At 36.3% G+C, this 12062-nt stretch overlaps 1 protein-coding gene across 1 annotated transcript in view; it reads left to right on the top strand.

Moving 5' to 3' along the window:
• slc10a7 (solute carrier family 10 member 7) overlaps positions 1 to 12062 on the top strand; it is a 142288-nt gene that overhangs the window by 91909 nt on the left and 38317 nt on the right. The window contains exon 6 of the mRNA XM_066718441.1: positions 6551 to 6586. Coding sequence (XP_066574538.1) covers positions 6551 to 6586 — 36 coding nt within the window. The remainder of the gene's footprint in view (positions 1 to 6550; positions 6587 to 12062) is intronic.

Genomic DNA, 12062 nt, shown 5'->3' with positions numbered 1-12062 from the left:
ATAAAATGAGGCTGGTGGGGTTGAGCAGTTTTCAAATTGAGGCGTGCTGTTGCACTACACAAGGCGGTTTCTTTGGAGTTATCCTCACAGCTGCCTAGATATCCACAGGAAAGGGCTGGTAACATCTGCAGATATGCAGGCCGAATACAGACACAGCCGAAACCCTCTCTGTATCATCACAGCCCTTCTGTGGAAAAAGCTGCTTCTCTGAGGGAGGCCCCCAGGCTCTCGCTTGTGAGTTTTATACCAGAGTTCATTGCCCACTTGCTCACTGCTGAAGATATATATATAAGTGATATGAAAACACAGGGCGTTTAAATCCTGCACAATCTACCCATTGAACCAGAGACCCTCAGTATGTGGACAGGATGTACACCCCCATTTTGGGTCGCAATCATCTGCTAAAAACCACATCTTCCCCTGTACAACGAGGAAGGCTTTGGTAATCTTCAGTCATAAGCAGTCATAAGTTAGATATAAATGTATGTTTTAGTTTATGCTTAAAATCCAGGAATGTCTTTCGCATGGGACTCCTGATCCCACTTCCCTCCTGATCATTCCAGCTGGTGCCTAGACTTTGTGAATCATGCACGCTCCTGCATGACAGTTCTCACTCAAACAGAACTGGCAAGCAAGGGTTCAGTAAATAAAACCTCTTGTTCTTGACCTGATTGTCAACCACCCAGCTCTTCTCTTAGGAAAAGCAGAGGGTGGCTTTTTCAGTGCACTGAAAGCTCAGTTTTAGGTTGACCTCCATATGGGTGACTGTTCTTTAGTGGGTCAGAGCTGAAGGTGACACCCATGACTTCCTGGGGGTTTCGTTCTCCAGCCATGTGGAGCACAGTGGTACACAATGCTGTTGAATAGTAGGAGACTTAAATTGTTCGTTCTTGGAATGCATGTCTTCATTTTCATCAGATGTACCTTGCTGGAAGAAATCGTAAACTCCAGGGCTTGCATTTGGAAATACTTGATTCACCTGTATTTAAAATTATATATATAAATGCAGAAGAAAGTGCCAGTTCAGATTTTCTTGTAATTAGTATTGTAGCACTGTAGTTCAATACACATGCACCCATTTACTTGAAATGGATGGTGTGAATGCTTTTGTCTACAACTGTATGATAGGAAGGGAACTGAAACAAAGCCGTATCCTCTGGTTGACTGATTTCCAAAAATAAGAGCCTGACGTATATGGAGTTGGTGTTAAACCTCATATAAAGAGACATTATTTGTGGACTTAAATATTGGTGAGATATCACGGACTACTACTGTAATTTCTTTAACAATAGGTAGATTAATGATCTATACTGCTGGCTTCTTAAATATAAATGTAAGACAGAGGACAAGGTCAAACACAGAAATATTCCAAAGCTGTTAGCGGTTAACAATCAATTGTACACAACTGAGGTCTTTTTCAATAACGTTTTCAAAGGCAGTAAATGATCATTGAACTTGAAGGTGAAAGAGCAATTTGATCTCTACGCAATATGGAGCTGCAAGATTTTTCAGTTATATATTGATCAAACATGATATTAACAGAAGATTTAAGGTATCTGGACTTGTCTCAATATGTTATAAACAGTTTACTTTTAACCACTAATACATGAAACCAAGGTAAACACATCTTGATGAATTGTTTTTAAATATTTTGAAATGAGATTGAAAAGGTACAAATATCAGCTCTCAGAGTGAGAGTTTTCCTGATATAATAACGTACATTAACTTTACTTTTGTAATGTATTTATTTGAAATACTTACAATATTTTACCAGGAATGCATCTACTGGTAATATTGCAAGGTCTGCAAAAGCAACAACCTCAATTAAGCTGAGACTCTGGAAAGTTCAAAGATTCTTTGATGCTGAAGGACCTAGAAGAGGGAAGAATCTTCACCCTCCAGCTGCTGAACAGGTCTTGGTAGACTTCAGGGATGCAGCTGAAGGAGACTAAACCCCAAGGGAAACCTCAGTAGTAAATGGCATATCATAAGACCAGCATTTCAACCCTTGGCTACAGAAAGAGAGAACACAAAGAATGGTTGAGATTAGAAACATGAAAGTTCTTTGCAGAAGAGAAAGGAGTTGTAGGGTACAATCATGGAAGTGCAAGGATGCCAACCAGTAAGTTGTGACATTCGCAAGACCAGGAAAGAGGAAATATATAGAGCATTGAGCATCATCTAAAGTTGTAGTAGAAAGAATAAAACCATACATTTAAATTGTAAAATCCAATGCTACACTGTATCTCCAATCCATAACTAGGACCTAAACCATTGACATCAGAGGGCAAATAATAAATATGATGCCTTGAGGAAATCCTCAGCAAGAAAGATCCAGAGGAGCCGACAGAAGTGTAAGAGGCCTTGGATTGTTACCATCGATGCACTTCTTCCAACTAGGGAAGGGATTCTGGAAGCTCCTTTCCCTAACCAACCCCATACGGAGCTCTGCAACAGACATCTTCCTCTAACTCAATACGAAAAAGGATCTTCCTAACAAGACTTTCTACAGGGTGGGATTCAGAATGGGAAGAAGATGGACTGACCAGACATTGCCCTATGGAATATGATTGAGCATTGTACTGAAGATGGCCGATTGCTTAATATTTGGGTTGTAGATCTTCAGACAAGTTTTAGTAACTCTTAAAAAGCACAAAGAGGTGCCTGAGAGACAATTTTGTTGATTGTTTAAATGACACCTGATTTTTAGGGCTTAGAGTTTTGAGCATTAAAAAGAATAAATGTTGCATTCATGGAAACTTTGAAGTTGGTAACTTCTTATAAAACTTGATGAGTAATATTATATGCAATTTGTGGTTTCATTGTTGTGTGAAAAGATAGAATAACTGTATGTATTTTCCTGAAACTGCTGTCCCGGCTCCAAGATTTCACCTGTATCTCGGCACACTTTGCGAAGAACAACCAAATGAAGCAAAGCACACGGCAGCAACTGGGCTGAGATAAAGATTCTGTTTCACTCAGTATATATTTTATTGTATCGTACTGGGATTTGGTTTTTGAGAGCTATAGTACATGGAAGCTGTATTTGTTTTTAATGTGATACATGTAATATCAATCCCATATGTAAAATCTGCCTCAACTTCATTTATTTCTTTCATGAACATAATTCATAAAATATTGATTACACTTATGAGAACTAATGCTGTGTCCCTGTAAATTGGCTTTGTCAGACTTCCATCCCTGAGTTGGAGTAGTTTTTGCAGTCTTTTTAAATCCGTAAAAGTCTGCCCAGACGGAGAGAAAGCAGACCACGGAACTAGATAAGACAGCTTGATAAAAACTAAGATGAAATGTGTAGGGATAAGAGTAGGAGGTTCAGTACTTAGGAATTAACAGCTGGCAGGCTTTGTGAAAACATACCTTTCATATTTTAATAGTTGTCTTTCACTCCACATATAAGAAAACAATCTGTGATCTAGAAAAATAAATAAGTGAAAAGGAAATATTCTAATGCAACATGACAAAAGTGTTACTTTGATATGCGTTATTATTCTCGTTATCTGCTAAATGCAACTGATAAGATAGAATGGGAAAATAGATGCAGAAGGCTGTTTCCTTTCAAGTTGAGGGAAAATGTCACACTGAGATGAAACTGAGTTGCTAACCAAGTGTCTGTTTCTTCCCTTTGTTTTCATAAATTGGAGGTTGCACAATGTGAACTTGGCTGCTTTGTGAAAGGTTTTGAATGTGCTTCACACTAACTTTGCCTTATATGGGGCTATTTCTGAATACAAACCAATTACATTTACTGTAGAGGGTCTTATCATTGAGTTATAGTTTAACACAATTTATTGAACATAGCAGGTGTCTAGGTATTTGCTTTTTGTATTAGGGTGTTGTTAAGACAGGTAGGTTTTTGTTTCTCCCACTAAAGTGTCACCACTTTTGTACCCCCCCCCCATTAAAAGATCGATTGTACGATGTAAACAACATTGCCAGAGTTGTAGCAGCTGATTTCATTCCAATGTGTTATTTAATAATATAAATAATCATAATAATAATCCAGTTTGTTTAGCTGTGTATCTATATTCTGGATAAGAATGTGATAAACTCTCATTCAGATGCATTCTGGTCAAACACTGTTCACATTGAGGAATCGTACAACTTCAAGCATCAAGACAGTATAATTAGCCCTTGAAGAACAATGGTCTTATTTTGTGATCTTTGAGTCTGCATGTATTCCCTATTGATGGGGCTGCCTGTGTATAAGAAGCTGAATTGTGTGAGGTCTGTATTAATTGAATAAAAACACCCAAAGGGTTTACAGGACATTTCTTCTCAGTTTTCGCAGCCATGTACCTCTGCATGATTGATTAGCAGGACTGAGGTTCTTATTTTGATATTTAAGTAAAACCAGGAGAGCAGAGGTTGCAGTTAAGTCAGGGAGTAACTGTATGTCTCCAAGTGGACATGGTAAAAGCATTTTGGGCAGCGTCAGTTACCTTTGTCACCTGGGACAGAGTGTACAAATCAATTAAGTGTCGTGCCGTAGTTTTGCTTTATTTAGACCGTTTACTCGTCGGAGAAGCCGATTTCAGAAAGCGAAAGGGATCACAAGCATGCGTGTCATGTTGGTGCTATCAACTGTTTGACTTCTGGTTTTAGGAGCATTCAATTCAGCTGGAATACCCACCCTGACAGCTCAGCCCCTGTCTCGGTGTAGCCTGCAGCGGTTAGCTCTGTGTCAATGCACACCTTGTTTGCTTTGAGTGGAAGCCTCCTGAGACGCAAGCAAGTAAACCAGGCTTGATTAAATACTTAAACATTGTCCCAAGGTTTATAAAGAAGAAGAAGCACCAAAAAAAATAGAAAAGAAAAGAAAAGTTATGTTACCGGCAGCTATGTTTACATCCCCAAAGTAAACCAACATTGATTTTCTCTTGATTGTGTCATTTAATCTGCTAGAGTGTTATATAACCTGGTTATTCATATTATTGTTGAGTGGAAAATATTTGTTATTCTGTTATGTACTAAAGGGAGTTCTTGTTCTATGAATTAATTAATAGTACAGGTCATCATTACTGCCTCACCATAGTTATTAAAAAAAGAAATGCAGAATAAGTGTAAATGTGTTTAGATGCATTAATACTTACTAAATTAATGAGAATGTGGAGCTCTGAACTCATGTTATTGAAAATTGCCACACGATATTGCAATACTTCACAACTTTAAAAATAAACAAATAAATAATACATTATTTATTTTTTTATATATGTACATGTGCGTATTGTCTCTAATTTTCGCAGTTTTTTTCAAATTAATATTTTATCTCCATCAAAAGTAATAATTAGAAAACAATCATTATAAATATTTTTAAAAAAAACAATAACTAATGGAATCATAACACCAGTATTTTAATTAGTTGTTTGGAACCATAATTAAATGAAGGTAATGACAGATTTCTCAACAGTTCAAAGTAACATTTGCCTTATATTACTGTAGTGATGTTTAATGTATTGTCATGAGTTTTGTACACATGTAGAATGTGTGTATATAGAACATGTATTATTTGCTGCTTAAACCATCAATTGTGTATATACTACATAGTGGTGAAGGGGAGGTGAATTGGCTTTTTATTTCTCCCTTTGAAGAAGGCGTTTTTTGTTGTTGTTTTTTAAAGCACATTTCCATTCCTGGAAAATATCATAGTTTTTTCCTTCGGCCAGCCAGCCAGACTACTTGGCTACGTGCTTTTTCAGCTCTGGCAGTCAGGTTTATTTATATCATTGAAGACATACCAAACCCTTCATTGCATTTGCTTGTCACAAGATGACATGCATGCACTCTTTTCAGAGGTGCAAATGTATCAAAAAGGGAGACCTCAGAAAAGCAGTGATAGGTGGCCAGAGTTGTTGTGGCAGATGGAATAATAGATCACCCGAATGCTTTCTCGAATATTAGAGAGCAGGACATTGGGCTTTAAGTGGTCATTGTCTGCAGATCCAGACTTGCATAGATTACTTCACATCTGGAGAGCTGTGTGTGATAGTATTGCTGTTCACTGTTAAAAACCAATATAGCAAATTCTACTGAAAGGTATTCTATTGAAAGTGTTGTTGTTGTTGGTGTTTTTTTACACTGCATTTAGATTTTCTATATTTTTGTAACAGTCACACATAACCAACATGCATTTTCAACAGGAGCAAGATAGGAAGTATGTCCCACTGTGATATTTAAAGTCTGACTTTTGTAACCCAATCACTTAATTTATATTTTTGAAAATGCAGTATGTGGATACTTCATATATTTGAAACCCTTTGAAAGCTATTAATTCTGTGACCTGAAATCACTTGACAACCATCTTATTTTGCTGCCTTTTAAAATTATCATGATTGTATCCATTATATTGCATAATATATTAATTCTGATCTCAAAAGTTCAACATCACAGTGCAAAAACATGAAAAGATTAATAATTTCTGTTGTACAATATTATTTAGTAATACTAAATAAATCCCTTATAACAAAAGATTAAAGAGCATTGCTGTTCTGACAAGATACCAATCATTTTTTCTTATTCTGTTTTCCAGGGTATAATAGTAACACCAATGCTGCTGCTCCTGTTCGTAAGTACAATATTTCTGTTTCAATTATTTTACTTGATACTTGACACTTGACACTTGTGCCCTCTTTCTCAAAGGCCTTGCTGTGGTTAGAGATTGGGCCTACATGTTTTTTCTGCTTTGGGTATGCCCTTATTTAAATATTCTCTCATGGGAAACATTTCAACATACCTACAGTCCTTGTCTTTCTGGTTGTTTATTTGTCTTTCGGAAAGAAATACTGACGTACATTTCATCTTCTGAGTTTAATATCATATTTCCTCTTTGTAGAGTCTGCTAAGCTCTAAATCTAATTAATTATAACTTTTATTCATATTAACTTTACCTCTGAGCCATCAGGTTTTTTTTCTACGAATTCATCCTGCGTTCCTCTTCAATAAATTACAGATTATAATTTACTTTTAAATTTATGTTTACACATGGCCAACTAGATTTGATATCATGATAAATGGTTTTCAGAGTTTATGTTTCTGGTGGCAGCCGAGAGTAATTGAAATGTAATAGTGATCTGCATGCATGAAAGCCTGCCACAGCGGATTGCGCAGGGTTGTACGCTTCAGACCCCAAATTACCCTTTCTTGTGCCTTGTTTAAATTCCTGCATCACAACTCAGTTTACATGGGTCATGCTGCTTTAAACAATTCCCTTCTACTTCTAATTCCTTTGACTGAGTTTCATAAAGAAACTGTGTCAGAAAAACAGCTCACTGAAAACAAAATATTTCATGTAGAACGAAAAAAAAAAAGCCATAAACTGTCATAAAAGTATGCCAACCTCAGGAAGTTTTCCCAGCTTTTAAAGTCGTAAACCTGATTCATGAAACCAAGCTTTGGGGTACTTGGAACTTTTACTTATCAAGTTGCCATTTCATGTTAGATTTTTTATTTTTTTTCTCTCACTGTTTTGTTCCATTGTATTGCGTGTGGTTTGTGAACAACTTTTATTTTTTCTCATTTCATTCCATACACCATTTAATGTTCAGAGACCTGCCATATTAAAATGAGTAGCCTTGAGATATAGATAGAATACAAAAGCAACATATAACAAAGTACACAATGGATAAGTTGTGCTTGTGGATTAAGCAGGGCCTGATAGAGGGAGAGTCCTACAGAAAGCAGATATTCACACCAGGTTTGAAGAAGCATTCTGGGAAAAACTGGTGGGGTTCTGCTCCCATTTTAGTTTGTCGTGCTACAATATCAAGTATTTTTTCAGACGTCCGCTAACTATTTAGAGAAAGGCCATATACTACTACTAATAATAGTAATAATAATAGTAGTTGCTGAACCCCTCAGGTATGAATGGGCTCTTAACCCTGCAGTTGTCATTGTCACTGTAACTCAGTCTACACCACTGTGACAGCCTTCATATTCACACCATGAAGCCATTTACCTAATTGAGAAGCCCTTCCCTTGGCTTTAAGTGCCATATTAGTGCAAGGGAATCTTTTTGACATCGTATGTCTCTGTGCTGACATTAAGCCTATTTAGTTGAGAACTGTCAGCTCAAATCTCACAGCTTGTGCAAGCAGGGAGTTTCATCCCCATACCTGCAGCTATATTGTGTACACAGCGGCAATGCCTGTCTAATGTTCCATCACAGCTCATGAAAAATCTCTGGGAATTAGACACTCTGACAAATGTCTACTTTAAAAACAAAATAATTTGAACTGCATGCAGATGAGTGGTGGGGCACATCAGCTGAAGGGTGCATTGTTAAATATAGAAACGCCTTAAAAGCCACACGGAAGCAGGGGCGAAAACAAGGAAAAGGTCATGATAATGGATTGCTGCTGGGTTTGGTGTGAGTGGCTGATTATTCAGGGGGAGGGAGGGAGTGTGTGGTGCATTAAGAGCTCCCAGTTTTGTTTACAGGTCAGCAGATTCCTGTGATTACCTGAAAATGTGCCATCTGTTTCCAACAGGATTTTTTTGTGTGTTTCCATAAGCTAGCATAATGTACCCCCAATACACATGGTAGCCGTTAAGATCACTGGGGAATTCAGGGCTGACCTGTTATAGCGTTATTACTGTGTCCAAAAAGGTCAAGTGAGCACAGGTGATTTGTTTTTGTAATCTTTTTAGTCTCAATTTCAAAATGTTTCTCGATTATTCTTACAACATATGTGCATAGTTACTTAATCTATTATTCTCCACTATACTTAAACTCAAATCACCAATGGTGTTAAAAAAAAGGTGCAAACACTCTTCTGCTCATTTTCTTCTGGAACTTTTTTCAAAAAAGCCTTACAGTGAAATACAATGAATAGAGTAAATACAGTGAATACAGTTAATGCAGGACGAGCAGTGTCCATGACCCTCTTTTGTGTTTTAAGGCTATGCCACAGTCTCACATTTTCGATCTCATTATGAGCTTTGTTAGTTCGATAGTGTTCTGATATCAGTGGTATATCATAATACCAAAATCCAACTTTAATTTATATCAAGAGAAATGAAAACCAGTGAAGACCCCAAATTAAACATTTATTACATTGACCTGAATAAAACAGTAAGGAAACGTATTACTGAAGATGTAAGAAAGTTTAACTGCAACATAATTAGATAAACCATTGAAAATAATGCAAAAATGCAAAACAACGCAGAGGAATAGGAAAAAATCTAATCCTTGACCTGAAAAATGATGATGGCACAACAATCAGAAACAGATGTGATTATCAGAAGAGTGGAAGTATTCTACAAAACCCTGTACAGTAGTATATCAGTAAATAAAAGGAAGGCTCCATGAACACAAGTGAAATACCAGCTGTGATTCCAGTAGTAGGCTATACCATAAAATATATGAAAAATGAGAAAAACACCTGGAGATGATGGAATCACAGTGGAGATCCTAAAAGAAGCTGTAGAAGAAATAGATTATTCTTACAAATCTTTTCACAAAATGTCTCAACATTAAATCCATACCAGATAAGAGGAACAATGGAACCGCTATTCTTCACAAAAAGGGAAACAAAGAAGATCTGAAGAACTATTGGCCCATTATACAAGGATTTTAAAAGATATTAACACATCACCTTCAAGACACCCTGGACTTCACCCAACCAAGAGAACAAACAGAATTCAGTTTTTGATATAACACAAAGGATCATATAGGAATTGTCAGAAGTACTGGAAAGATGCAGGGAATATGAGCTTTCTCTGTGCCTGGGCTTTGTTGACTACGAGAAAGCATTTGATTCAATACAAACAGTCACCAGAGCTCTAAGAAATCACACCTATAGGAAACCTCTATAACTCTCAATGTGTACAACAATGCTTCATCAACAGTATGGCTCCACCTGACCTGATCAAGATTTGTATTCAAATGGAGCTTATTTGAACAACCTGACGTCATATTTGCAAAAACACCTTGGACCTGCAGCTCCAATTTCAAGAACTCTCAGATGCAAGCAAGAAAACTGGACTTAAAATGAACCTGAGTAATACAAAAGTCATGTTTAGTAGCTTTGTTCAATCTAAGAAAATTGAAGTAGATCAACGGATAATCATATTCTCATAATGAATCGTGAAAATGTTAAAATGGGACACTTTAGAGTGGCCTTTTATTGCCCCAGCACAAGGCGCACCTGTGTGATGATCATGCTGTTTAATCAGCTTCTTGATATGCCACTCCTTGTCAGGTGGATGGATTGATTATCTTAGCAAAGGAGAAGTGCTCACTAACAGGCATGTAAACACGTTTGCCAAAAAAGAAAAAGACAAATAAGCTTTTTGTGTGTATGGAACATTTCTGGGATCTTTCATTTCATTTACATGTTGCATTTATATTTTTGTTCAGTATAAATCAAAACATTAAGCTACCCACCAATTGCAAATTAAAAACATTTTCCTTATTCTGCTTTTATTTATAACTAGTAGAACAGAGCTTCTGATAATTAATTAAACTATGAATGGGTTTGTTTGGTCAAAGGTCGAAGTTCTGATTTCTTGTACACTGCAATGTCAGACCTTACTGGTTTTATTTGAATTTTTATAGTTTGTGGCAATATTTTTTAAATTGCATAGGACCATGCAGGAAATAAAAAATAAACAATAATTAAACAGCAAGCATTCCACTAGTTGTGTTATATATTCATGTATTAAGCCTTTGTAATTTTTTTTTTTATTATTATTTTTTAATAATTGGCAGGTATTTATTATAATATTGCACTAGGTATTGTATCAAGGCACCATAATGAGGTATCAGCAGAACATTTATAGCAGTTCATTTATATTGTGCACAGTAAGCTCCAATTACTCCGATATTCACTAACAGCAGTGCCTGTAGCGATAGGCAACTTATGGAACACAGTGTGTGTTACAATGATCAAGTCATAAAATGTATATTGTTAATCCGTAGGAATGCATTTAAATGAGGCACCCGCATACCATAAGTTAGGTGCACACAATATTAAGTAAAGGGTTGCTAATTTAGATATTTGTCTACAAACATAGTAAGCCAGAAGACCACTGTTGTGCAGATAGGAGTAAACTATTTGAAGGGTTATTATTATTAGACTAGGTCTGTGTGAGGAGGTTGTCGCCTGCTAACGAATGAGCACGGACATAATACTGGCTTGGGATTTCAAACCAGATAAAAAGCTACTTATTGCAAGACCTCGTGCAGTGTGTGGGCTATTACAATTTCTTGGCACATTAGAAGATTCAAACTCAGGGTACACAAACCTCTTCATTTCTGTAGACTATATCACACACCTCTGTAAATAGTTTGTATTGAACATCTGCACTTGGATGCATGTCTTCACACATCTGCAATACTGACAATTTGCTGGGTATATACTGTAAAGTCTATTTTAATAGGCAGTGCTTAGTCTAATTATAATACTACTTGTGCATCTGGGAATTAATGGTATTAGTGCACAGGGTAGGATAGTGTTTAATTCATCAGAAGGATACATTTAAAGTGAATGGCCTCTATGTAACCTGTTACATCATGATAAGGATTTCATATATTCAGTGTGTTCTTATCTAACTCTAAGTAGTTGTATCAGTGATATTTAAAGAAAATCAGCCAGTCGATTTAAAAGCCCATTTTACTGCTTCACTGCACAATCTAACGAGATTAAATCAGTCTATTATGAACACATTTCCTGGTTTTTACTGGGATTAAAACTGGCAATATGTTTGTATTAGGCAATATGTAGCCTATGATTGCATTGCCAGACACATGAACCATGAACATTTATAATTAGTTTATGCATTGTTGCACTGAAACTTACAATATCAGGTTCTGCATTTTATTAATTGTGTCACATAGTTAAAGCTGTGTAACCCTGACGGTCTTACTTATGTCTTAATATTTTGATTTTGATTTATTCTTTCAACATTTTCAGTCTCTGCTAATTAACAGATATCTGAGCACCTCTAGATACAACACTGTGTCTGTATTACACCTTGTATACAACTTATATTTTACAGTAATAGTAATAATAAAATTATTTAGCATATTCCTTTATTCTTAG

Source organism: Amia ocellicauda, chromosome 12 (assembly GCF_036373705.1).
Source record: "Amia ocellicauda isolate fAmiCal2 chromosome 12, fAmiCal2.hap1, whole genome shotgun sequence".
Classification (NCBI taxonomy): Eukaryota; Metazoa; Chordata; class Actinopteri; order Amiiformes; family Amiidae; genus Amia; species Amia ocellicauda.
Note: the sequence above shows the minus strand (reverse complement) of the source record. Positions and strands in the feature narration are given on the sequence as shown.